This window comes from Sardina pilchardus, chromosome 12 (genome assembly GCF_963854185.1).
Source record: "Sardina pilchardus chromosome 12, fSarPil1.1, whole genome shotgun sequence".
Classification (NCBI taxonomy): Eukaryota; Metazoa; Chordata; class Actinopteri; order Clupeiformes; family Clupeidae; genus Sardina; species Sardina pilchardus.
The window spans coordinates 24216761-24243877 of record NC_085005.1 but is presented as its reverse complement, the minus strand read 5'-3'; the positions used below and the strand labels follow the sequence as shown (position 1 = coordinate 24243877).

At 41.6% G+C, this 27117-nt stretch overlaps 3 protein-coding genes across 3 annotated transcripts; 1 reads left to right on the top strand and 2 right to left on the bottom strand.

Annotated features, from left to right (window-relative positions):
• Positions 1-18: 18 nt before the first annotated feature.
• Positions 19-10823, bottom strand: si:dkey-12h9.6 (macoilin-1). Its single transcript, XM_062550860.1, has 11 exons — positions 10744-10823; positions 8510-8651; positions 8106-8232; positions 7735-7858; positions 6319-6497; positions 5151-5655; positions 4658-4816; positions 3652-3822; positions 2941-3067; positions 2077-2251; positions 19-1707 (listed from the first exon to the last, which is right to left on the bottom strand). The coding sequence occupies exons 1-11, from the start codon at positions 10818-10820 to the stop codon at positions 1514-1516; spliced, it is 1980 nt and encodes a 659-aa protein (XP_062406844.1). The 5' UTR covers positions 10821-10823; the 3' UTR covers positions 19-1513.
• A 6080-nt stretch (positions 10824-16903) lies between these two features.
• LOC134097417 (cysteine-rich venom protein-like) lies at positions 16904-19527 on the top strand. The gene is made up of 7 exons (XM_062550294.1): positions 16904-16961; positions 17045-17151; positions 17428-17518; positions 18064-18206; positions 18518-18609; positions 18945-19045; positions 19355-19527. The coding sequence occupies exons 1-7, from the start codon at positions 16904-16906 to the stop codon at positions 19480-19482; spliced, it is 720 nt and encodes a 239-aa protein (XP_062406278.1). The 3' UTR covers positions 19483-19527.
• A 1269-nt stretch (positions 19528-20796) lies between these two features.
• On the bottom strand, positions 20797-24639 carry LOC134098202 (uncharacterized). Its single transcript, XM_062551195.1, has 7 exons — positions 24538-24639; positions 23867-23982; positions 21819-23334; positions 21638-21698; positions 21305-21465; positions 21052-21127; positions 20797-20925 (listed from the first exon to the last, which is right to left on the bottom strand). The coding sequence occupies exons 1-7, from the start codon at positions 24604-24606 to the stop codon at positions 20852-20854; spliced, it is 2073 nt and encodes a 690-aa protein (XP_062407179.1). The 5' UTR covers positions 24607-24639; the 3' UTR covers positions 20797-20851.
• Positions 24640-27117: the final 2478 nt, after the last annotated feature.

The window sequence follows — 27117 nt, the reverse complement described above, 5'->3', positions numbered from 1 at the left end:
AAACAACTGCAGTAGAATCCAAATACCTTTTTATTTAATTTAAAAATGTCAGAGAAAAGGAAAAGCCCTTGTTCTAATGTTTAATTTACTGCAAACATTAGATCACAAATGAATTTTCTCCAAACTTTTTGTAAAGTTACACAAATTTTCATGCTGACAACACACAAAAGACTTATAAAATTAAATCAATATTCAATTATTCCTTTTTGAGAAAAATACACCAAGGCTAAAAATACTGTTCTCGTAGAAAACACCCTGTAAACACTAAAAACAAACAAGTTCTTAAAAAAAGAAACTTGGGCACGTCAGAAAAGATTTCTATAAACAAATAGATGTGGACTTTCAATTACAGTGCATGAATAGAAAAAAAGACTACAAAACAGCACAGAGCACTTCAATCAAAACACTTCACTGTATTACATAAAATTCTTGGGCTGTAGTTCTTATAATTAATTGAGAATAGGCACAAAAAAATTACAGGCAGTGTGAGTACACAAAAGTACCTCAAACTTGTCTGAGAGGAGAAATGGATACTTTGTATGAAACATTTCTTCCATTCTCTAAAATGTCTCCAAGCAAGTATACACGGTCACTGACATGTTTGAGGACAAACCTCAAACCCAGAGCTTCATAAATTATCCTCAAATGACACCTTTGATGTGACATTTAAAAAAAAAATCACTTCCATACAGCAGTGTAAAACATATATATTTTTTCAATATTACTGGTTACATTACCGTAACCTTGTCCTTCTGTAAGATTAGCTCCTCGCTGACCAGCTAAATATAAAATAATATTCAAAATATGAATTATCTTCCTGGAATTTGGTTCTGCATCATTCTTTGATCTTTAATATTATATGTAGAGCCCAAGTGATCAAGCAATCACCTTCCTTAACAGTTGCCTACTGTAGAAAAGGGATCCTGCTTGTTTGTGGTCCTTTTTCAGGTTCTTTTGCCTAATGGCTGTTTGCACACCACCACTTTCTACATAGAGTGTGACAATTTGAGATGAACTATACTGGTGAATATATTGCCACTGTTACGATTAGCCAGCATCTCTTGCTGTTGACAGTTGATTCTTGACGCTGTCAAAAAATGGCCGAGCACCAAGAACTTCATCATAACAAGGGCAGCACCATGGCCGCATAGAAGACTCTATTGTAAATATTCACTCACGTCAGTGCTTGTCTCACTCTCAAAATGGAGTGAATATTTCCTTTCTTCTGCCAAGGAAATATCTAGACCATTTGGGATCCTTCAATTCCACAGCATGTTTTCAAACAGCAGTTGGGTACAAGAGGCCTACTTGGTTCAGGCCCAAAGGTTCTGCCTGCCTGCGCAGAGCTGCAAAAGAACAACAGCATAAACCCTCTGATGAGGTGTTGGATCGGAACAGATCCGTGTGTTGCAGGCCAAAAATGGCATTTTGGCACCTCAATCTGGTGAAATAAACACAGTTTTTGCAGATTAGGGAAAAACCGAAGGCCGCAGGGTATCGTGGAGTCGGTCCCTCACTTCTTAAGACACTGGTACATGAGTGCACGTGGGTTTAGCACATAGCGCTCGCTGTTGAGGAACTTGGTGATGTACTGCGGAACTGCTGGGGGCCGAGGGGTCACGTAGGACATGGTTGGGGACACAGCCATGACCTCGGCAATCCTCTGCTTCATCTCCCGAATCTCCTGGTCCTGCTTACGCAGTTTACCTACAGGACAGAATCAATGTTTCTGATCGATTAACCTAATATTCGTGCAATTTTTCACTTCAGTGTCTAGGTTGTACTGTATACACCTGGATACAGAAGTAGGCCTATTAAATACACTTAATCTTTTGAGAATCTTTTTAATGTGTTATTTCATTTAAACAGGCATCATAGAAACTTTTGGATACTTCTAACCCATAGAATATGAAGCTCCTATGAGTTATCTGAGATGTTTAACTGTATGTCTGTGAAACCTAGATACATGAAAAGGCAATACATTATATTCTTGTCTATCTGCCATGACACTAGTTTACTTCTTCTGAAATTTAAGTCAGAGAGAGAGAGAGAGAGAGAGAGAAATGGAAACAGAACCTTGAGCTATCTCCAGCTGCCTGCGAGCATCTCCAAGCGCAGAGAAGAGGTCCAGCTTAATGCGCGTTTCTGCACTCAGGTTGTATTCCAGATGCTGCGCCTTGTCCTGAAGAGAGGAGAGGGCTGACAGCAGAGTGTCCATCTCCTTCTCTACCCCCCTGTACTTCTGTAGCGACTACAGATGAGACGACACAGGGAAGAGTTTCAAAATTTAGGGTAGGCATATGTTTTTCAACGCATCATATATATAGTATCTGTTCATCTGTGGTTGAAGCACATGCAGTGGGGTTTTCTGCTTCTGCTCATTTGAACTCTGAAAGCTCTAAACTGACACAGGAGAACAAAGTTAATTTGCACAGCCAGCCATTCAAGAAACAATGAAAGCCAGAGTGGTTTTGGAAACCAGCCAAGAGCAACAATGTAATACAACCAGCAATGACTTGGATTTATTCTGAAGCTACACAGTGTTTTGTGAAGGGCTTGGCTTGTATCATGATGTGATTCAATCATGATATTATGATATCTTCTGAACTGATTTGAAAAATCAACACAAAACCACAATACACAAAGTACAACGACAACAAAATGCATATAACAACCCCAAAATGCAACAGACATACAAACAATAACAGACTCAACATAGATCACAGCACTGAATGCTGACACCACAGACAACAAATGTGTTCATCATGACATCCAGAGACAAATGGATTCACCACAACATCCAAAGAGACCGCCACAAAGTCGCCACACACTCCGAGCAAATGGTTCTCACGTGGACATAACACTGACACTAGTACACACACAACACCAGAGCTGCAGACTTGGACACTGCATGGCTTGTTGCAGGGTTTTGTCCTTTACCTCCACTTCTTTCTCTAGCGCTAGCACTTGGCCCTCTTTGCCTTGACACTCCAGCTGCAGTTGCTTGTACTCTGTCTCTAGATCTTTCACTTTTTTCCTCAACATTAGCGTTTCTGTTTGCTCCTGCCTGGTAGACAGAGAGAATAAGGAGTGTGAGTAGACAGGAGGTGGGGAGGGGGGGGACTGACATGAAGGGTACAGGCTGTGGGAAGAGGGGGGGGGATGAAAGGTAGGAGAGGGAGTTTTGCCCTGCACACAAGTAAAGAGAAATGACATTGCCCTCAACAATCTTGTTTACTGTAAAAGTAAAAAATGGAAAAAAGTTTGCACACTTGAAATCCTTCTTTTTAGTTTTATTTTCTTTTCTTTAGCACAGAATGACGTTTCGACCGTGTGGTCTTCTTCAGATTCTCGACCACACGGTCGAAACGTCATTCTGTGCTAAAGAAAAGAAAATAAAACGAAATAGAAGGATTTCAAGTGTGTGAACCTTTTTCCATTGTTTATGATTTACTCTTGTTCTGCACCTTGACCTGGGATGTGCACAAACTTTTTTACTATAACTTACCGTAAAAGTAAAGACATGAGAGAGAAAATATATAAAGGCTGCAAAATAGGATGACAGCTCAAAAAACGATCCGTGCCATTTCCCTCATAAGTTCTGACCAAACTATTGTTCAAACAAATAGACTACGGTAGCTTGTGGCACACCTGTTTGGAGCGCCTCGGAGCAAGATGGCGGCCTCGTCCAGCTTCTGTGCCTGTAGCTCGGCCAGCTGTTTCTCCAGAGCCACCCGCGCCTCCGTCTCAGCCCTCGCCTTCTTCTCCAGCACCGCGCTGGCCTGCCTGTCCCTCTGCTTGTTCTTGGCCAGGCACAGGATTCTACACAACACACACACACACACACACACACACACACACACACATGTGTACACACACACACACACACACACACACACATGTGTACACACACACACACACACACACACACACACACACACACACACACACACACACACACACACACACACAAATTATGGAAATTGTTGTCTGACGTACAAGGAATTTTGCCTCAGGTAGATTTTCCTTTATTTAGAATATCAAATTCTAATTTGAATGCTGGGCAAATTCAAATGTGTAAAGTTTAACAAAGGTCTGCTTCATGACTGTGCAAAATCTACTACAAATTTAAAGGAGAATTCCTGCTATTTTTCACATCAATTTCTGTATCTTGAGGTCACTGAGTACGGAAACAATCGGCTCTATCTCGAGTTGCTGCAGCCGACAGCTACAGTGCCACATAAAGATCTGTGTGAAAAATCACCGGAATTTAATTCTCCTTTAAAGGGACACTTCACCGATTAGCATTAAGCTTTGTATCTTTAGAAAACCAGTCATGTTTTTGAATGGTCGTGCATCATTCCCTCAGTTTGCCTTGATATGGGAGAAATACGGATTTCAATGTTGGACCTCCTGCTTTCAATGATGTAAAAATCATCATTTTACATCATTGAAAGCAGGAAGTCCTATTCATGGGTTTCATTGAAATCCGTATTTCTCCCATCTCAAGGCAAACTGAGGGAATGATGCACGACCATTCAAAAACATGACTTGTTTTCTAAAGATACAAAGCTTACAGTAATGCTAATCGATGAAGTGTCCCTTTAATACCATGAGAAAGATCCCGAGCACTTCCAGCGGTGGGACGGTCACTCACTTGCTCTGCAGCAGCTCGTTGGTTTGCCGCAGCACGTTGACCTCGGGCCTCAGGCTGCGCTCGCTGTTGGTCAGGTTGCAGACGTGGCTGCGCAGCTCCTGTTCCGTCTGCTGGCTCGCCTGCAGCTCCCCTTTCAGACGCCGCAATTCCTGCTCCAGCCTGCAGGAGGTGATTTGCCAATGAATGAGCAATACATATATATATATAGATAGATAGATAGATAGATAGATAGATAGATAGATAGACATATACTGTAGATAGATAGATAGATAGATAGATAGACAGACAGACAGCTAATTTTATTATAGATAGCAACATTGAACAACTTGATCAAAGTCACACACAAAAAGTAAAAAGAATAAATAAAACGGACATTATAATATATAATATAGACAAGTATAACAAACCTCAGACATCTTCCCTGATTGCATGTTGTGTGGGTGTACAGTGGTGTATTGACATGTAAGGAGCGGTGTTTAATGAAGTTCCTTACTTTGTGATCTGTTCTGCGTGATGGTTTGCGATTGCTGGTGGAGGTGCGTTTCCTTTCTCCGCCGAATCCCGGTTTGGGCTGATCGTTTTGTTGTTGTTCTTCTGCCTCTTCTCTGCCTTCCCACTAGGTGGCGCCGCCGTGACGGGGGCCTTGCGCGCTTTGGGCGGGGAGCACTTGGAGGCCTTGACGGCTGCCTTGGGCCCCTGCTCCTCCTGAGGTAGTGGCTGGGGGACCCCTGAGGGCTCCGGCGCGGGTGCCCCACCTGAGAGCGAGTTGCGGGGCTCGCGGGCTTGGCAAGGGTCACGCGGGTCGTTGCCACGTGACTTGACCCCTGCGGGCACTGAGTTCAGTTCTCTGGGGGGAGCCTCCTCCAGGTCCCCCTCGGTCCTCCTCTCCGCCTGGGGGATCTGCAGGTAGTCGCCCGTCGAGCCCTCGTCTGATGCAGAGGCTGCGGGCGGACACTGATACTGAACAGACTCCGCTTTGGGTCTCCACTTAGCATCTGCTAATCCAGATATCATAACAGTCATTATTATTCTATTATTCTATATCAGAATAGCAATGGCATTAGTATGCAATAGTAAGACAATAATCCACAAAAGCAACAAAAGCATCTATAGATACCAGATAAAATGTGTAAGAATTCACATTAAATGAGTGAAAGTGAATTACAAAGGCCATAAATGACATTTGCAGAAACAAATACGCACCACAATAAAAAGGTATGTAGCTTGCTTAACAGTGCTTAAATTGCATTGAGTACTGAAGCACAAGGTTTAAGAGAGATCTTTAAAAGAAGCAACACAGGCTGTGGACATCATTTTCCAACATACATCAACAAAGCCTTACAAAATAACTAAGCAAAGGTCACCATTATGTATTTAAAGTTCCTTCCTCTGTAGGTTTTAGGTTTGTAAACTGTGATGGTTAACAGCCTAACCAACTGATGTAACATAATGTGCCCAATATAATTGTGTGATATATAGTATAATGTGCGATCAACGATGAATTTAAATTAGCCACGCAAACGGCTAACAGAGCTCTGGTGGTGAGCATGAGTGTTGCGGTTCTTTGCTCTCTAGTTTGGTGTATTGTGGTGTGTTTTATTGCTTGTTCTGCTGACAATGACGATAATATCTTCCAAGTTCTAATTCTGTTATGGCCTTACTTTCTCTGGTGTCGGGTGCACACTTAGGGTAGAGGTGCAGGCCTGGAGGTAGGGATTGTTGCAGGAGGTGCATGTGGAAGTCATTGTTGGTCTGCACTGTTTTCTGGGTGCGTATCTTGAAGATGCTGGAGAAATAGCATGTCACATCGAAGCCCAGGTACACCACTGGATAGCCAATGCTGAAACAGGAGAACACAATAATCTTGTTTTAATGACAATATGATTAATTTTCTCATCCAAAGAGTATTCAGTATGACCAAAAGAATAAAAGTTTTTTGTTATTATTCAGGTAGAGATGGTTTAAAGATAGTTCTATCATCAGTGTCATACAGTAGTTGTTCCCGCAAGGTCTCTGTTTTAACATTCCATAATGTTATTTGAATGCAACGTTCAATCACTGTTTTTGTTTTTCTTGTTGAAAGGGTCTACTCTATAGGACACATACTGTACAAGTGATGGGAAGTGAACTGGAGAGAGAGAGAGGTGGGACCAGGAAATGATCACAGGTCATATTCAAGAATGTGATATGGACGCTGTAGCCACTTGTGCCACAGGTCTAGTCTGGCTACCACCATACAAAGCTCAATCATTTAAGATTGAACATTAGTCTGGGGAGTCTGCACTTTATTTCTACTGCACATGAGGTGGAGGCGTGATCAGTGGGCATAGTTCAAATGACTGTACACTTTTGGACAGTCCTTCAACCAATCAGACCAACAATCCGGGTGCGCTATTTGGATAAGCTAGTTTGTGATCGGACCCAAAAGATGTGGACAGGAAGCAGGAATAGATAGACGTGCAGGTTTCCAGCCTGAGCTGCAGGGCGAAATCCAAATCATCAGCAGATCGGGCAGGATTTAGCCAGCCTACCACAGCTCCACAAGAAAATCAAATTGCAACTATTTTCTTATCATGGATGACTTAGACTTTAGACTTAGAAAACGTTAATGTCCCCGAGAGGCAATTTGTTTTGCAGTACAGGCATGTTGACACATAATCCACAACCCAAACATTGAACCAGACATCTAAACACACAAACACACACCAATAAATAGAATACAGTAAAGAACAATTGAATATTGCACTTCCCTAAGGCCTGATGTCATAAGTAAATACAGCTACAAGCTAAAGCTACTGCACCTACGGTAGGATGAGATGATGTGCATCAGTAATGCAACATCTGAGCCGTTTTGCTCTCCTTATTCATGGTGTGTTTATCACTATCACTACATTATACTGTAGAGAATACAAGTCTCTCTTCTCTTCTACCACAGCAGTGAAGTCTTTCATTTGTACACGTGTATTTGAATCACTTGGTTTGAGGTTGTGTGTGTGTGTTACAGCCAGCCCTGAACTGTGGGGAGAGAGGAGGGGGAAGGGGGAGGGGAACAGCAGTATGCGCCGAGCCCAACCTACCAGTGCGCGGCGAAGATGTGCGATAAATTAGCGTGGGAGTTCTTCTGGTCTTTGAGCCGAAGGGAAGCCTCCGTGTAGACCAGCAGGATCCACAGAGAGGCCGTGGACATGCAGATGCCCTTCTCTGAGACACACAAAATGGCTGGTTTGTCATGGTAGTCATTTTCTGTGTTAATCAGTTGACAAGAAACAACACAACCTCACCTTGCAAACAGGCAATCAATCACTGGAATGTCCATTAAAATAACTATATCACATTAATATGGGCTGAATATACAATTGTATAAATGTTATGGTATCTCAAAATAAAAATATTTAAAAATGAATTTGCATTACTAATTGGCCATGAAAATACTGATGTTCAACCTTACCTGTATGCCAAATGTAGTTAAATAGAACGTAGGTGCTTGCTGCTAAAAACAGCCAGTGCAGAGGCACAAAAATTAAGCAGAAGATATCGAGGGTAAATGCGGCACACACAAACACCATGCATATGACCTAAACACAAAAGAAACAACAAATGTGTACCCATTAATGATCGTGCACAGCAGTCAGATTCTGCTACTAATTATTTTTTATAAAAAATAAAGCAACTAACAAAAGGCCTTAGAGGGCAAGCAGTATTTGACTGATCACATTTACACCACATTAAGATCAACATAGTTTATATACACTTCTTCATTTATTCTTGACTATCATTATCACTGAGATAGATAAAAAAAAGGAAGTGAGTTGTTGATCTAATATGTAGGCATGAAGGGACTAGTGTACTTACCAGCCCGTGGCAGTGGAAAGTAGTGTAGACACTCCCGAAGAATAGCCAGCATGGCCACAGGTACTCCAAGCGAAACTCCAAAATAAAGTCTGCTAGCAATACCAGTGTCCACACTATCATGAACTTCAGCACTGTGTATGCACTGTGGAAGAGAAAGAAAAATCTCTAATATTGAAGAAGTTACCAAACAAAGAGCCAATATAATATAATACACAACAAACATGTGGATATGTTTCACTGATTCATGGTTAGGCCTTCAATGACCATTAAAAGAAGCAATACGACATTTGGTATATCTGCCAAGACCATGGCAATGATCCGCCACAGCTTGATACGTTGTCTCTTTTGCTGATGAAAATGTAAACAAAGGCGCTACGCTACATGCCCTGCAGGAGACGAGATGCATGAGAGGCACATGGGAGTTGTGCAACGCTGTTTTACATCAGAATTACATCAGATGTGCTGTCAGATTTACATCACTGTCTGAGAATGAATGAATGTGATGTTATTTGCGCAAGAACAATTACATATTGCATCCTAAACTGCAATGCTGTGCAAAATGGCAACTAAAGAAACAAAAGCAAATAAAATAAACAATTGGCAGAAGTCTGCTTAAGACCTTTAATTACCCTTCAAGGCAATATGTTTGTTGACTGCTCCTGACCATGCTACCACAATTTTAGAAGGATTCTAAAAGGATATTGCGTTTTTTTTAGCCTACCTCAATGCGTTTTTGAGGTAGGCTACTTGAATGAATTTGTTTTCATGTTTTGGTAGGCTACCTGGGAAATGTAAACAACTGACAAGGAGAACGTGTGTGATGCTACAGTATGGACCGTTTACAGTCTGCAGAATGACATCATTGTTGTGGAGGACCTCTTTCGACAACAATGGCTAAATATAGCATCTTAAAAGATTCATGACGGCTATTCACTATGCACTATGAAACTAAACCAAAACACAGGACAGAACTTCTTTAACTGAAAGTCCAGGGACACCGTGAATAGAACGCGTTTTTTTTCTTCATAAAATGTAACATTGTGGATAATCAATTTAATGAAGACACGGTTATAGCCTGTCTGCAGAACATACATTTCTGCACACAGTAAATTGTCTGAAAAATCTTTCTTTCCAGGCCTATAGATTTCGCTCCTTTTGTTCTAAGTAGCCTTTGTTCTCTCTGTGTGTCTCCATAGCCTTCCCGATCTCTCCCTCTCTCCTCCATATTATTAGACTACATCGCCTGCTTTTTTTGTTTGGTAACCATGACAACTTTCCTCCGCTCCTCAGCACCACAGCAAAACAGAATATTTGCATTGAAGAACTAGAACCTAGGCCTATGCATTATCACCAGAGCAATGGATGATGATGGAACGGTCATGTTTAGGTTACAATAAACCCAAAAAGCTGGCGAGGTAATGGGACTACCCTATATGTTATGAATGATATATGGATAGGCTAATGAAAATTATAGCCTATCACTGCACTCGGGGTTTATTTTGACGCTCTGTAATAATATTGCATAACCTTGTTCTCCAATATTATTTAACTAAGCAATCCTGATGTATTGCTTTGAGAAAACATCCAGAAGTCTAGTCTAAGCTTCTGCATGCATATAAACCTTTGCAACTTATCATCCCAGTAGACTTTGCTTTGTTAGACTAGGCTGCTCCAAACGATCCAATTGTCTTGTGGTCTAGACAACCTGTCTGAGGGATGCTCTCAGTAAATGCCGCCATATATGTAGACTAGGTTAAGGACCTAAACACTGTGTAAAAGGTTCACATAATAGGTCAATAATAATAATAACAATATAACTACTACTACTACTACTACTACTCGTAATAATAACACCTTAATTAATATAGCCTAACGCATGGTAAAGACTAGGCTATGTCTTTATAATGTTATCATTGTGCAGCGCCCAACAGCTAGGAACGAAATCGATCTGTAATTTGCTACAATCAATTGAAGTCACTTTAGAACGATTCAATTAAATTCCAGTTGAACACAATGTCTTCTAAACACAATGTCGTCTTTTAAGCTCTGTGAGCAATGCTTTGCATAAATAATTGTGCGTATATCATTCAGAGCGACATTCACTCCAGACAGTAGATTCAATCGCGATGATATAGCATAAATTGCCACCCAGGTGAGAGTAAAGGAGAGGCACATACACAAAGCCAGCAACAACAAAAGCAACGGCATCCGGGGGATGCGTCACCTCTCTCTACCTTTCCGATATCCTTTCTGTCATTTTGAGCTTTTTCATTTTCCGAAGCCTGGTGGCGTCCGCGCAGCGTTTCTTCATAGTATGCTATGGCTTGTTCTCCTTTTGCACCGTGAGCGTCCGTACACAAGAGGTGACCGTGATATGAAAAAAAAAAATAAACAGTGGTCACAGATGGCCCTATAGGGGCGACGACAAGCTTATATTATGCCGTCTCTTTGTGTATGAATGAAAGTACAGCTCGTAAGCCGAACTGCGCATGCGTAAGGAGGACCTCACAGTACAACGAGTTGAAAGCGCGCACCTACTGAGCGCGTCCATACAGGCTACATGTAATTATGTAAAACCTTTCTCATACGATGTTCCCATAGTCTCATACAATCGATCAATCAACACAGTTTGCTGGACTGAATTACAACTTAACGATGACAGACCTCTTCTCAGATAGGCTACATTACATCAATTTCAAAATGGGCACGCCTCCCCAAAACACCTGTTGGCAAAGGGCATTTTGCACCCTGCAAGGCCGTTCAGAAGTTTCACTGTTACCTGTGAACTGAACGTCCTACAACAATAGAGAGCCTAATATTCACGGATAAAGCGCGCTTCAATACGTATCATTTTAACGGACGGGTCGACTGGCCAGCGAAAGCATGTTCTCTAGTTATTACGCATAAACATTGTAAACAGCGCGCACTTTTAAGAAATTCTTACATCGATAAATAAAAACAGACATACTGTATCTTGCCCATACTGTTGTTGTGATACAGTAAGCAGCCCAATAAACCAACAAAAGCGATGGTTTCTAGGTGCAACAGCACAGTTCCACCCACAGAGGTCATAGTTAGGCTACTGCAAGCACTACTGCGAATTTACTGTAACTAGATAGATAGATAGATAGATAGATAGATTATAACCTGTAAAAGGAGCAGTGTGGAAAAATGCAGAAAGGTGCAATGGTATAATAGTGCAAGAGACTGTCATTACAAGCACATTGCAAATTCTATCTTATTCAAGTACAAAACAACAGAGCCAGCTTTGCTCACCAGCCTATCCACTCATCCAGTATCCCTCTTCCTCGTGCCAACATACCTCCCCAACATACTGTACCACAGCATAGAAAAGGACACTGGCCATGACAGACTGTAGAACATAAACAGGAGTTTGCTGCAGACATTGAAGGACCTCAGCCTCCTATAAGGAAATAGAGTCTGTACAGCATAGAGAAAAGAGAATGTGCATAGCGGTACAAAATATTGCACATTCTCTCCGCAAAGGTATCTCCGACTCCATGCTCTACTCTTGCTTTTGTGCAAATGTGTGCTTCATTTTGTATGTATGTCCACTTGTGAGGTAATGTGTGTGTGTGTGTGTGTGTGTGTGTGTGTGTGCATGTGTGTGTGCATGTGTGTATGTGTGGGTGGGGGTGTTTATTTATGTGTTTGTGCATGTGTAAGCTACTTTGTGTGTGTCTGTGCATGTGTCTTTATGTGTGTGTGTGTGTGTGTGTGTGTGTGTGTGTGTGTGTGTGTCTGTGTGTGTGTGTGTGTGTGTGTGTGTGTATGTGTGTGTGTGTGTGTGTGTGTATGTGTGCGTGTGTGTGTGCACATGTGTTTATGTGTGTGTATGCATGTGTGCATGCTTGCGTGTGAGCATGTGTATTTGTGTGTGTGTGTGTGTGGGTGTGTGGGTGTGTGGGTGGGTGGGTGTGTGGGTGGGTGTGTGTATGCGTGTGTGTGTGTGTGTGTGTGTGTGTGTGTGTGTGTGTGTGTGTGTGTGTGTGTGTGTGTGTGTGTGTGTGTGTGTGTGTATGTGCTTGTAGAAATGTTATTACCCACCACAACACTTGGCTTAACTCCACCATCTACAGGCCGATTGGTGTACAGTCACTGAATCAACACAAAACATAATTTATTGTATGGCCATGAATGGAATTTCTGGAAACTTGCCAAGCATTCAAAGAGTGCCATCATGATGCTACACTTCAAATTTCATGCACATTGTTACTCTTTCATTTTTTTACAAGGTAGTGTTATAACGCAAATGAGTGTATATGAGGTTGAGATAGCCCCTTGAGACCAACATACAAAAAATCCTAGGCCCTATCGTTCTCGAGATATTCACAGAAAACTGTGGCCGCCCTACCCTCCTTTTGAGTCCCTTGTGGCGGGTGGGCGAAGAACATCAATGTTTCCGTGTCATCTTTGTGGGGCTTGCCCAGTCTTTCAGTATACTGGAAATCGTTTACACAAAATGACTGTAGGAAAAAAAAAAAAAAAAAAAAAAAAAAAATAGATAAATATCCGGAAAAAAAAAGAAAAAAAAACTAAACCTGTATGACCGCAACACTAGCGGCGGACAAACTTAGTCTGGGTATTTCGGATGGGATAATGCTTCAGAGGGAGCAAGGCAAACTTGTCTGAAACAGGTTCTCTCTGTTGCTCTTTACCATAGGGAGTATACCTCTGCCAAGGTGGTTTACGTAGGTACTGTATGCTGTCAACAGGGGAATTAAGCACATCCTTATCAGATACTGGTGGTAGGCGACAACAAGGTCTTAAGAAGAGTTAGGCCTGCATCCAAATCAAAGCTTTTGTTTCTGATAAGTCAACGTGAAGTGGGCCTACTTCACGTTAAGTGCCTGTTCAGATACATTCGCACACTCGTTACAGCTGTAGATAAACCATGAGTTCACACGAGGCCTTCACGAGCAGGCTACTGTTGTCATTTTGTTCCAGGCAAATTTAAAGGTGGCAGGCTGGTAACATCACAAAGAACAACTGCAGTCTCCATCCATGCCATTTTTGGCACTGTGATAGCTTAGCTAACCTTACTTTTGATTAATGAATGAATGATTATGCAAATTGCCTTGGTCTTTGCAGATTGTTGCACATTGTTGTTTCAATTTCTAGATTACATTTAGGTTACTTTATTCATTCCATAAAGTAAGTTCATTCAGATATTACCTATCACATCATCACCTTAAATGACAAATATTATTTTTGGCTAACTTTTTGGGGTTTTCTAAAAAAAACCTGGGGTAAAAAAAAAAGATTCATGCCATTGTTTTAGGAAGGTGGCGACATGAGACTTTACATCTACAACAGATACTTACAGACTGGTGCCCAGATCAGTATAATGTGGTTGATATTAAGAGAACAAGGGGACAAATGAGCCACTGTTAACATACTCAGCTCAGCAGGCTGTGAAGTGCAGTTCACCGTGAGTGTACTGGATTGCAGTTACAAACCTTAGCTTTAATTTGAGCTTGCTTTCAACATTTCTTATTAATTTGCAATTTATTTTGTTTTACAAAAGACTAGGCTATGCGGTATAAAGAAAGAAAGGTCAAATACTAAAATTAGAAAGGTCCAAGAAATCCAGAGAGAATATTGGTACAAAAAGGGGGTTTCTTCTGACAGGCTAAAAGAACATCACAAAGAACTTTTCATCAAGCCAAACCCTCTACAGTTTTGTTTTATTTGATGCAATCTGTTGAGGGTGCCTGAATTTTTGTCAAAGGGCAGTGAAGTTCATAAGTTCATATTTGCTGGAATTTCATTCATTATGAGACGCTCTTACATGTAAACAATTTGGAAAGCTTAGGCTGTGTACAAATCTCATCACTGCAGCTGTGCCCTGACCTTGGCCAAGGTTTTTAAAGATTTAAATATATATATAGATAAACAATAATGATTGCCCACCTTTTTGCGTATGAAATCTTTTTATACGTGATTAATTGGTCTTCTCTTATGATTGTATAAGTGGAGATCAGGAGGACATTCTACTTAACAAGTGAGGTCACCTTTCATTCTGAACAGTCTTATCACTGGCAAACATGTCCTATCTTGTTAAACAAGTACAGTTTTTTGGCTGCAATGCAATTCAGTATCAGCACTTGTTTAATGTTAAAATAATAAGGTGACTTAGGGTATCTGCAGCCTGTCTAATGGCTCTGATTAACAGTGGGGTCATGTTGTAGTAGTTTTCGAGCTATTGTGCAGAACTGCAGCGTAGCAATTTTTTGTTGAACCTTCTTTATACAGTCTATGTATGGAACCTATCTTGGATGAGAAAAGGTTTGTCATTCTTACAGGGTTGAGGTCTTTTTAATTGATTGAAGTATGGTGATGTGATCATCTATACTAGTACATACAGTAACAGTATTAAAATATCAAGAGAATCCAGAGAAATCTTTGCTAACATCACATTGAAAAGCAATATTCGATGGCTATGATCTTTTGGGCCTCAGATGGCACTGCATTAAAATCAGACCTGTACTCTGCATCCTCTGGGCTAAAGAGTAGAGGGACTATCAACTTGTTATCAAACGTGTTATCAGTGCACTGTTCAAAAGCCAGCATCTATGACGGTATGGGGATGCATTCAGGCCTATGGCATGGGTGTCTTCTATATGGCAAGGCACATGCTGAATAATGTATTCAGCATTCTGTTTTTATTTACATTATCCATAGTATCCCAACTTTTCCAGAATGGGGTTGTAAAGATTAGTATTGTCTGCTAATAATGATCAAATAAGATAGTGAACTGTGTTGTCATTTGTCACGAACCAAATCCATAGCATAACAAAAAACATTAAAACATTTAAAAACCACATTTCATCAAATGTTTTTTGGTCGTAGCATCTCTTTCTTTCCTAAAACTCTACTTTATGGGATGCAAGCCTTAGGGTACAAATGCTTAAATGTGCTGACTAAAGCAAGTTGGATTCACTCCATCCTTTGGCAGTGTATTCGCTGGTGCAAGCCAAAAAGGCTCAACATTAACACTATCTCTGAACATTTTTGATTTCATATCAGCACTATCTGCAGTCATTAGCATTAACGTGGAAGTCACAACATGATAGCACTTCCATATCTGGGTCAGGTGCTCTCTCTCTCTTTTGAAACGCCCAAGGAAAATCATATAAATTCAGCACCACCAGCAGTCCCTTCCTTGTGCATTCCTCGACCTGGAAAAAGTAAGTGAAAGTTCCTCTCATATCTTCTTTTCAAATTAACTACATACATCCGATTCCTATGGTAAATTAGTAATGGATTGCTCTATATAATATCAGTTTAGTAGTAGACTTATTCAATATCATGACCATCACTATGACTTGGAAGGATAGTATCCACCTGAAATCGTTCTAGCGCAGTGTGTTCAGGCCTTCTGGATTGTGTTGGTTCTCACCAATAACAAAAGTGATACTATTATATAGTATATATTACTGTTGCATATCAGTTATTACTAAACTGTCTATTGGGGCATTAGACAACAACATTGCCATTGGGGCATGGATAGAAGCTTGTCAAACTTTTATGATGAGGTTATATATTATTAATATATATATTTTTTTCCTTTTACAGTACCACCGCCGCTATGTTCTCAATTGCCTTTGTGTTTGCTTTCATCAGTCTGCTTCAGGTGCCCGTCACCTGGGGAGAGGTTAGTAAAAGGCTCTTTTGGTTTAGTAGAACTAGAACTACAAAGAAGTACAAACAGCCTCCATGGGGATATTACCATGGAAACAGACATGAATTTTTATCATGTTCATTCTATGTTATTAAAGTTCACACCATCGCATGGTGTTTCTATTCAGAGTGAATCTGTGAGGAGATAGTTGTAAATAACATACTGAAAACAGCATGGCTGTGTTTGACTCATGCCATGCGTCATCTAATTCAGCCTTTGTTTTCTACCCCTTTTGAATCTATCTCATCTGCTGATGCTGCCCCTCCAGACATGTAAGTTTCTGCATCAGAACATAGTCCCAGTTGGATCAGTGTTTGTAAAGTGAAAACTCCCTTCCTAAAAGTCTAAACGTGCTCTGTGGTTGAAGAAAATAACACCAATACACTCAACCACAAGTGCAGATGAAGGGAATTGCAATATTGCCTCATGATTACTCTTTGTCTTTGTCTTGATCTGTTTTGTCTGTATGTGTTTATGTTGACTTTGGTGGCCTTTGCTTCCAGCCAACACTTGAAAAGTGTTGTGATGACTGTTGGTAATTGTTGATGTGTTGGGATTTAAAACTTGCTAGCCGTGTAATTCCAAACTGGAGGTGACCTTTTACAACTACCGTCTTTGGTTGGTTGATTCACATGAGACTGGCCGTGAGCTCTATACAGCCATGTCTGAAATAATAGTATTGAGTTGCCATGACAACTCTGCTGAGCGGCTTGGCCCCCTCATTGCTTTTTACTCCCAAGATCAGAGGCTAGAGCGCTATACGCGTAGCACTCTATGATCTTTGGTTTACACTTATATTTACCTTACTTGTCTTGTCTCTCTATTTTTAGATGCTCAGCTTGACACAAGCATTCCTGCTGTCCAGGAGGACATTGTCAACAAGCACAATGAACTCCGGCGATCAGTCAACCCCACTGCCAGTAACATGCTGAAAATGGTAACGCCAGCATGATTACAAATCAAAATATTGAATACATAAATAGCTCCAAACATACATTGATAGCGCATTAGTATATCAAATGGCATATTTCTGCATACAGCGCATTATATGAATTGTTCTGTTGACTGATCATTATTGATAGAAAAAGGAATTTCAGGGATGTATAGAGAATGTCTTATGAAGATAGGGGGTTAACAATAATTAGATTAACAGCACAGTCTGATGTCTCTCTTTCTCTCTCTCTCTCTCTCTTTCTCTCTTTCTCTCTCTCAGAGCTGGAACAGCGAGGTGGCAGCCAATGCTCAGAAATGGGCAGACTCATGCAAACAGAGACATAGCACCTCCAGCGAGAGAAGAATCAGCAGTACTGTAGCTCCCTCTCTCACATTCTCTCTATCCCTCATTCCCCATCTGCACACTCACACAGACACACGCACATTCAGAGGTCCTGATTAGTATGATCTACAGATTAGATACAGAAACAAATTAGATACATTCCCTCTCTTCCTTTCTATCTAGCCTGTCTCTGTGTGTGTGTGTGTGTTTCTGTTTGTTGGTTTTGGGGTATTACTGATGATCAGTAGGCCAGCGCCCACCAGTCACGGCGTTCAGCGGTGTGGGCAGGGATTTTAGAACCCTGTGCGGCTGCCGCGCGGCAGATGTTTCTAATGGGCTTTGCTCCGTTAAAAACTATGGAGTTCAATTGTTTTTTTTTTCTTGTGTGCATGTCCAGTGGGCGCCGGCCTTTATTTCTCTGTACCTTTGTGTGTGTGTGTGTGTGTGTGTGTGTGTGTGTTGGTTTTTGGGTACATATTACTGATGATCAGTTTTATATATTTCTGTACCTTTGTGTGTGTGTGTGTGTGTGTGTGTGTGTGTGTGTGTGTGTGTGTGTGTGCGTGTCCACAGCCGGTGGGTGTGGAGAGAACCTGTTCTACTCCAGTGCTCCGTTGTCATGGGATGATTCCATCCAGGCGTGGTTCGGCGAGAACAGACACTACAAGTATGGAGAAGGCCCCATTGGAAATGCTACGGTTGGCCATTACACACAGGTGAGCTCACCTGACAACACCCGAGTCTAACTGATCCCTTGATGTCGTTGCTCAGAGAATGCAGCTGTGAATTACTCAAGTTATTGTAACAACATACATTGACAACAATTATTCTACCGTTTGGGCTTCTCTCTCGAACTAACTCACTTTAACACACACACACATACACACACACACTCTCTCTCTCTCTGTTTTGTTTCAGCCTCACTGTGCCATTTCAGCTCATGTCATTCATAAATTCACTAGTAGCCTAAAGAATGTCCCTTAAGTATACTGTACAGCATATCTCTGTGTCTCCTCTGTTCCCTCAGCTGGTCTGGTACAGATCCAACGAGATCGGCTGTGCCGTAGCTCACTGCCCTCACGGCTTTGCCTACTTTTATGTCTGCCACTACTGCCCTGCGTGAGTCCCCTCCTCCTCTTTCTGCTCAGGCCTCTGTATTTGAAGAGACGGGCGCGCACATCCAAAAAATTGTTTGGACCAGTTAAATAGATAGATAGATAGATAGATAGATACTTTATTGATTGGGGAAATTCAAGAATACTAATACTATGCGCCCTTGGTGTATGTAGCTCGGCACTTCACTTTAAGCGAATATTTTTGTACTCTACAATAAGTTCTTGTGCTGTGAAATTTCTCTCACCTACTTACTCCCCATTTCACTTGGCAAGTAAGTGTGCACATTCATGGTATAAGTTTATGCTATGTTTTCTCTCATCCATTTCTGATGTCCATAGTGGAAACGTTTTCTATAAGGGACACAATGGCTATGCCCACCCATACAAGGAGGGACCACCCTGTGGCGACTGCCCCGATAACTGTGACAACGGCCTATGCAGTAAGTTGATTTTTAATGCATTCTACACATAAATCGCCAATCTATAAGATTAATAAAACAAAAAATGATAAAATATAGTGCGCTACTAGAATGGATACTGCGAGAGCAAAATACAATAAGAAAATGTTTACATTTATATGAGATTGAACAATGTCGCAGAGATGGTGTTGTGAAAAAGAGCCCAGCACCCTATTAGCAAGACCCCTTAATAATATTGGACAAATTCAAATCTTGTGGTTGTGATCTGTGTACTTTGCTTGTTCAAAGACTTGAGCAAATACTTTCTTTTTGTTTCCTCTCCCTGTCCAGCCGACCCCTGCCCATACCATGACAACTATGGGAACTGCGCAGAGGTTGTGAAGGCCTACGGATGCAACAACAAAAATGTGCCTAACTGGTGTCCTGCTTCTTGCAAGTGCCAGGGCAAGATCATCTAGGCATCCTAAAGCCCAATTCACGCCAAAGATTCCCGACGCGACGAGACCGAGTTTCATGTTACATGTTGCACGTACGCAGTTGCAAGCTGTCGCAGAGCATTCAACATGTTTAATCGCAGTTGCAAGGTTTTAGAACGTCACATCTTATCTCGTTTCGTCTCGTCGGGAATCTTTGGTCTGAAGCCTACTTAAGAAGCATTTACATGAAGGAGGCATTTCCTAATGACACCACAGCAGATATAGTAGTCCAAGAAAAGCAATTAATGTGTACAGCGGACAGAAAACAACCAGCTTCCAAAACATCCATATTTAGTGTACTGTATGTGTCAGTTTTCATAATACCACCTGTAAAATCCTCTTTTCTGTCATGATTTTCTCATGGTGAAACCATCTCTCAGTCTGCTTGACTACATTTCTAACAGCGGAGGTTCGAGGGTTTGGCCATTTATTTCAGTTTTTGGTTTCTATGAACAAGTGTGTGGTGTTGGATGTAAATGTCTGGAGAAGTGGTTTTGGAAATAAAGCATCTTCATGTTTATCTCTGTCACAGTCTTTAAAGATGGAATCAATCTATACCTCATCAGTATGAGAAACAAAATCAGTGGAGCTAAAGAGTGCATTTCAGGGCCCTTGAAGTGTCTATCTACAAATAAGTTATTATGCTATCTTTAAATAAGTTACACAGGCTTGTAGTGTCAATAATGTAATACTGGCCAATAACATAATAACTGCCAGGCGAAGGGCTATCCCAATTCTTGTTTTGATCGAGGGGTAGGGCTAAGGCGAGCTAGAGCTAGATCAAGCCAAGCATTTTCACAAGCTTACTTGAAACCAAGGGGTAAGAGAAATACACAACATACACCGCTCACACCGGAACAACAAGCACACCGAGGGATCCATTAATCATCCGGAATTAAAATAGCCCCACATCACCACATACCCTTCACCATACTGTACCTAGAGATTGGCATGGTGTTTTTTGTTTGTCTATTAGCTGGTTTGATGCTCATTGGGCTCAATGCAAATCAAACCAGCTAATAGGTTCCAATCTCTAGGTATGGTGAAGGGTATGTGGTGATGTGGGGCCCACCGGCCAATTTTCAAGATCCAATGTTGCATTTTACGCCACGTTGCACCAGGTGCACAAAAGGGCCCTTAAAGTGGTTTAAAGGATTTAAGTAATTTTCAAGGTATCTACTGTAAAACATTGTTTCAAAATGACATCAACATGCATGGAATAACATGTTCAATGAAACTGGTCTCATGTTTGATGAAATGTATTTAATGAACTATGATCACTTAGTTCTGTAGGTGGTAGGTCAGGAAGTCCCATCTCTGGACATGATGAGTTGGCAAGCCCAGATGCAATCTAATCCTGTTTAGTGAGACCCTCAGAAGCAGCCAACTCAGCAGAGGGCTCCTCCTTCAGCTGAGTCTCACAGGCTAGAAAAAAATGACAAAGAACAAAAACAACACTTGCCATGTATCAAAGAATGCCACCAAAACTAAAATGAATGAATACATGAATGTATCCAGATTTTGATCACATTTTTAGTTGTTTTTACTTACCTGGCGCATTACTGTTCTGCTCTTCAAATGAGGTAGTGTTGGGGTAAGGCCCAACTTTAGCTCCTCTCATTATTTTCTGATGAAGAAAGAAAAGGATTAGTTCAAATTCAGAAATTGATTAATGAAGAAATATTACATCTGCATACTCACATCAGTCTGAACCGATTTGTCCGTCACTCACTAGTCTGTCAGATCACAATTAGTCCACATAACAGACACATTACAGTGACACGTTACATAAACTGAACTCTACCTTGAAGGAGAACTTGAATTTGGGCATCTTGAAGAAACAGCATCCTGCGGTCTCTTCCTCCTGAGCCTTCTCCAGACGGCCAGCAGCACACTCAGGAGCCTTGGTGACCTCGGCCAGAGTGTCCCTCAGCTCAGTCTTCATGGCCTGAACCTGAGAGGAACCTGCGAATAACAGAGTGTTCTATATATCTTCTTCATTCAAAGCTGGTTACATTAGAGCAGGTAAAAGATTATTTTATATTGTATATCCTGAATGTGTTTCATTACATAAGGGGAAACGTGAAAATTGTTCAATCCAGTTGAGGGGATGCTTTAGATACCATCATGAACTTACTTGTGCTTTGAACAAGAGAGCCTTCACTGTCGAGGAGACTTTGTGCTCCATTCTTTGATTTCTGAAGAACACATAGCTATATCATGAGTAAAAGGTATACCCTACAAGTGTGTAGTACTGCATACTATTTAGTGCAACACTCCATGACCAACATAGCTCAATTATAAGCATCATATTTTACCTTCCAATTGAATTTTGGCATCTTCAGCCAGGATGGAGTCCTTTTCTTGTGTAGTCCAGTTACAGATTTAATTGGTGGACTCCTAGGTTCAGAAGCTGCTACGTTTGTTTGGCTACAAGTCTTTACGATATCAGAAGCAGCATTTCTCTCATTTTTCTCAGCATTTCCCTCAAACATGTTGAGGACACACGGTGATGCTGAGGTCTCTAGATCCTGCTGGGAACGTTCTTGGTCCTCCGAAGTTGCAGAGGGGAACAACCGTGATGTAACTAGTCGCTTCATAGCCTGCTCTGCATAATCGCAAATAAATCCAGGTGGAGCTTCATTCTGTCTCTCCGCTCCGGCCGGTAACTTGCAGAGAATGGAGTCTGAAAGACTCTTCCCGACTGGCACAGAAATAGTCTGGATATCATGGGAGAATGCCCTCAATTTTGATCCGGAGATCAATTTCTCCAGTTGGTTTGGCAAAGGAACAAGTCTCTCACATCTCTCACATTCTAAAACAGTGTCTGCCACTTGGGTGATGGCTTCATTAGCACATGCAGGAGACAATAAAGAGCCTTCCATGTTGACACCCACTACAGGGGGAATAGGAGTGACATGACGTTTGGTAAGGTCTTCAATTTCTGAGCCTGAAACTGTTTTTAAGAAGTGAGCCAATGACAGTTGAGGGCTTTGTGACCTGTCCTTTTTTGTATCCAATCCAATCATTCGGACATCACTTAACAAAGCACTGAGGATCTTTTGAATCAGTGCAATTTGCTCTAAATCTTCTGCACTCTTTAGAGCAGAAAGGTCGCACTGCATGGACAAAATCACTTGGCTTATGACATGTCTGGCGGAAGCCATTGTTGTTTCTTCTTTACGGTCAGAGTGAACAGATCGGGAAAACAATTTCCTCACCGCATTCTGAATGGCACTGAACATTGTTTCCGATGTTGCGCAGATCCTTCTTATAGAGACACCTCCCATGACTCGTGTTGTCTCCACAAGATCTTTCAACCCCGCAACCACATATCCAACAACGTCATATGCTGCTGAGCGAACATTTTGGCCCGAGTCTTTGTTCATGGAGTCAATAACATCCCAGACAAGATCATCAGCAACATCATCAACAAGATCATCAGCAACAGACTGTGAGTGGGTGCCAGGTGGATAGAAGGAAGAAAGCTCACAGAGGTCTGTCTGGCTCTCTGATTCGGTGTTTGACTCATGGCAGGAATCATTGTCAAGAGTAGAGAGCAAAACCTCACTCACTTGCTCGGTTGCTCTTTTTCTAAATTCAGTGCCGGTCAGCTGATCCAGCAAAGGAATTGAGAGTGATAGTCCGGCCTTGGCATGTTCAGCCCTCAAGGGTCCCTCTATCAAGACAGGCACACCATTGACTATCCCAACACGTTCTTGCAGAATCTCATCGGCTTCTTCGTCTAGTGCCAAAAGCATTTCTTCTGTGATCCTCAGATTTCCCTGCTCCAAGGACAACTCTCCATCCTTCTCGGCATCTGACGTGCTGGCCCTGTTCCAAGGCATAAACACATGTAGATATCTAGCAAAAATGTACTGCAAAGGCAAACTATACACAGTTTACATAAATGTAAAAATAAGAGCCACAATTCCAATAATCCATCCCCTCTATTCTTTTGTGTTTATGTTGTCTGCACTGTCCACTTTTGCTTGCATTGTGTTGAGGGGGAGGGGAACTAGAAGGGAGGGGGTATATGGTGGGTGTCACATTATATGTTTATGTTATTTGTCATAATGTTATGTGTGATGTGTGATATGTTATATGTATGAGACTGTGATGTGAACATCAAATGCTGTCTTTTTTATGGAATGTATTGACGTGTGAAGAAGAATACCCTTATAGGACAATAAAGACTATCTATTCCACACAAGGATTATATTTGGGCATGATTTACAATCAGGAAGCTCTACTTTACGGATGCACTATAATCGATGTAACAAATCCTAAAAGCTTGCATTGTATTAAAAAAAAGGATAGTCATTCCAGTGATTAATGTGCAGATTGAAGTGTGAGTAGCCCTGACCTTGCTCTTCCGCAATCAATCACGTATATGACAGGAATACTTAGAACCTTTCTGAGGGCTGGGATCAGGAAATGACGAGTTGTCCGGAACACAGACACAACGTCTTCTTTGGTCCACTAAGTAAACAAAAACAGACCAAAAGCTTTTTCATCAGCATAATTATCATTCTCAGCAGTAGAATTATAAAGACTAGGAACTAGCTGTTTTGGGATACACCCAGGCAACCGTGACCATAACATCTAGTTATCCCTTTAGCAAAGAGGTAAACGTTCACTAATTGAACTAAACGTTCGACCAATAAAACAGTAGGCCTACTGCGAATATTATAATATATAATTCCTATCTGGAGTGTCAAATGGCCATTGGATGCTGGCAATAGGCGAGGTAGGCTATTCTAAGAAATGCCCAACACCCGTTGAGGGAAGTTTCCTTTCACATTTATTCAGACGTGTTCTGGCCAACTACAAGACAGTTTGTTTTGCTCTAAATTAAAATTCGCCTACACTTAAAGAAGCAGCAATAATTTTAGTAACAATAGTAGACTAATAGGCTAATCAAAGAGCTAACGCATAGAGACATTTTATCTCAAATCTTAACATTTTAAATCCATAGCCTATAGAATACATTGGACTAATAGCTCTTACAGTAGATCGGACTATTCCTGAGCTTACCTCGTTTCTCTCGGACATTGTTAGGTCGGGACAAAAGCCCGTAGGCCTAAATAGGATAGTTATAGGCATAACGTAGAGGAATTGCAATGTCGATCTTCTCGAATGAGGTTAGGTTTCGTCTGAGATCATTTCACACATTACCATGAAAACTAGGGCCTAGGCTATTATGACCTAATGGAACAGCTGTTTTGCGTCACAATGCCCTGACCTGTCTGTGATTATCCCAAAATTCCGCTTGCGTGTCGTGTAGCATAGTCTGCACATGCCATAACAACGAACGCTGTTCTAAAATCGGTGTAAACGGAAAATAAAATTGTTCTAAACGTCCCCTAACTTTCGATATAACGTCCAACACGTCACCTCATCTTATTAGGCTGTCAATACTCATAGCCTATGTATGTGACATCAGTGAGCTGAACATTTCTGCCTTCGTTAACAGTTTCTCTACAGTTCAATATATTTTTTTGAGGCTACTGTACTAGCTAATCTGTGTCTGTTATCAGAATAAATGGTTTAGAGCCAAAGACAAGTGACAGCTTTGCATGATACACAACAAAAGAGTGAGTACTCTGTCATTGATTTGACTTCATTCCTATGTTTTCAGCAGACTGGCTTTCAACATTAAGATGCTGCTATAATGGGATGATTCTGAAATATCTTAGCTGTTCTAGTAGGCCTATAGGCCTACAAAGAGTATAAATTAGTGCCTCATATCCTATATGACAGGAAAAACATGCTTTCACTCTCAATTTTGAATTCTGATGTCTGTCTGAAAGAGTGTGTGAATCAATCATTTGCCTGTGTGTAATACAGGACAAGAATGTATAGATCTATCATTTTCATATGTTGAAATGTGAAGCCATTTGTCATAGTGAGTCCAATAGGGTTAATATTGCTTACATTTGAAGTGAAAGTTATCATTGTTATCATAACATTGAGCTATAAAGTAGAAGTTAAGTTTTTTTAGGCTACTGCATTTTTGTCATCAGCATAGCTCTCAATTGTTTTCTGCTGTTCCATTTAAGAGATGTTTTCAAGATCATTTGCATTGCCATGTTATGTATTTGTGTGTTATGTTGCTGTATTGCAGACTCAGGAAGTCCAGAACGCGTGCCAGTCAGACAAAGGGGTTCCAGCACTCTGAGAGGTTCTCCTGTGGTCCGAGGGTAAACAAGCAAACAGTGAAGACATCTTAGCATCGTTTAGATTGGACTGTTCATCAGTTCACCAGTGTGTTTATTTTATATAGTGGGTGCAGGTGAAACTCTCCTGCATGGAGAGGCTGGACAACTCTCTGAAGCAATGGTGGCACCTGACCAACACCTTTCACATGGAGATCCCAGAGGTATTCTAATTAGCAAACACTTGTTGGTTTGTAATGGGGGTTTTCCATCGCATGGGAGCAGCTCAACTCGACTTGACTCGCTTTTTGTTTTGGTTTTCCATTAGCAAAAACTGGTATCTGATACCTGGTACTATTTTTGGCATCACCTCAGTTGAGGTTCCAAGCGAGCTGAGGCTATAAAGGTGACGTTAATAACATTACAGTTGTTTTCTTCAGTGTTGCTATGGCGATCAGCTAGCTTATGAGGGTACTTTGTTGCAGTGGAAAACGAACACCCGGTACCAAAATCGAGTAGAGTCAAGTCCAGTTGAGTCCACTGAGCTGGAGGCCAGCTTTCATCTGGAGATGGATGAAGTCCAGGTATTTTTTCTTACTGTCACCCATCAATTCTCTACTAAATCTTATTTATTATCATTATATCAAGAAAGATGGTCTTCTACAGATGCGAGATTTCTGAGACCTTGATAATGATAATGTCTGCCTCTGGTCCTGACACCCCCAATCCTGATGCTCCTGGCCTGGACACCGCTGCTGGTTCTGATGCTGCCGCTGATCCTGCTACTGCTCTTGATGCTGCTGGTTGTCCTGACACACCTGGTTCTGGCGCTGTCCGCGGTCCTGACGCTGCCCATGGTCGTGGTGCTCCTGATTCTGCCACAGTCCATAGTCTTAACACTGCTACTGGACTTGACGTTGCCCGTATTCCTGGTGCCGCTGGTCCTGACGCTGCTGGTCCAGATGGTGCTGGTGCTGGCTCTGTCCGTGGTCCTGACGCCAGTGCTGATCTTGTTGCTGTCTGTGGTCCTGATGGACAGGTAAGAGGGCTTACTTTCTTTTTAACAGCCGAGACTAGGGTGAATGGACAGATAACTCCATAGCCCGCCACACAAGTCCAGGGGCAGAAGACTAGCCTGACGAGCCAGACCCACATCAAGATGTAGGGTCTGGACACTCACCGTAGACAGGGCTCAATCGGAGGGGTGGGATAAACAGTCGTCTTTCAAATTCCCTCCCCGCAATAGGATAACGCTAAACAAATCATCTTCTTGTTTTCAAGTAGCAGGATGCGTAACCCTCCCTCTCCACGCAATAAGATAACGCTAAACTAATCATCTTCATGTTTTCAAATAACAGGATGCGTAACAGGATGCGTTACCGTCGCAACTTCTGGTCGCATGTCAGTCACCATTATGTTAAGCCCTGTGATTGGCCCGCTGGTGCTGAGGGTTCTCAGC

Coding starts and splice junctions, on each gene's coding strand:
- LOC134098202 (XM_062551195.1), bottom strand. CDS start 24,606: ATGCCTATAACTATCCTATTTAGGCCTACGGGCTTTTGTCCCGACCTA. Junction 23,983..24,537: donor CAATGTCCGAGAGAAACGAG/GTAAGCTCAGGA, acceptor TTGTTTACTTAG/TGGACCAAAGAAGACGTTGT. Junction 23,335..23,866: donor ATTGATTGCGGAAGAGCAAG/GTCAGGGCTACT, acceptor GCCTTGGAACAG/GGCCAGCACGTCAGATGCCG.
- si:dkey-12h9.6 (XM_062550860.1), bottom strand. CDS start 10,820: ATGAAGAAACGCTGCGCGGACGCCACCAGGCTTCGGAAAATGAAAAAG. Junction 3,823..4,657: donor AACGAGCTGCTGCAGAGCAA/GTGAGTGACCGT, acceptor TGTGTTGTGTAG/AATCCTGTGCCTGGCCAAGA. Junction 2,252..2,940: donor CGCTAGAGAAAGAAGTGGAG/GTAAAGGACAAA, acceptor TCTCATCTGTAG/TCGCTACAGAAGTACAGGGG.
- LOC134097417 (XM_062550294.1), top strand. CDS start 16,904: ATGACAACTCTGCTGAGCGGCTTGGCCCCCTCATTGCTTTTTACTCCC. Junction 16,962..17,044: donor TTTTACTCCCAAGATCAGAG/GCTAGAGCGCTA, acceptor CTCTATTTTTAG/ATGCTCAGCTTGACACAAGC. Junction 17,152..17,427: donor CCAGTAACATGCTGAAAATG/GTAACGCCAGCA, acceptor TCTCTCTCTCAG/AGCTGGAACAGCGAGGTGGC.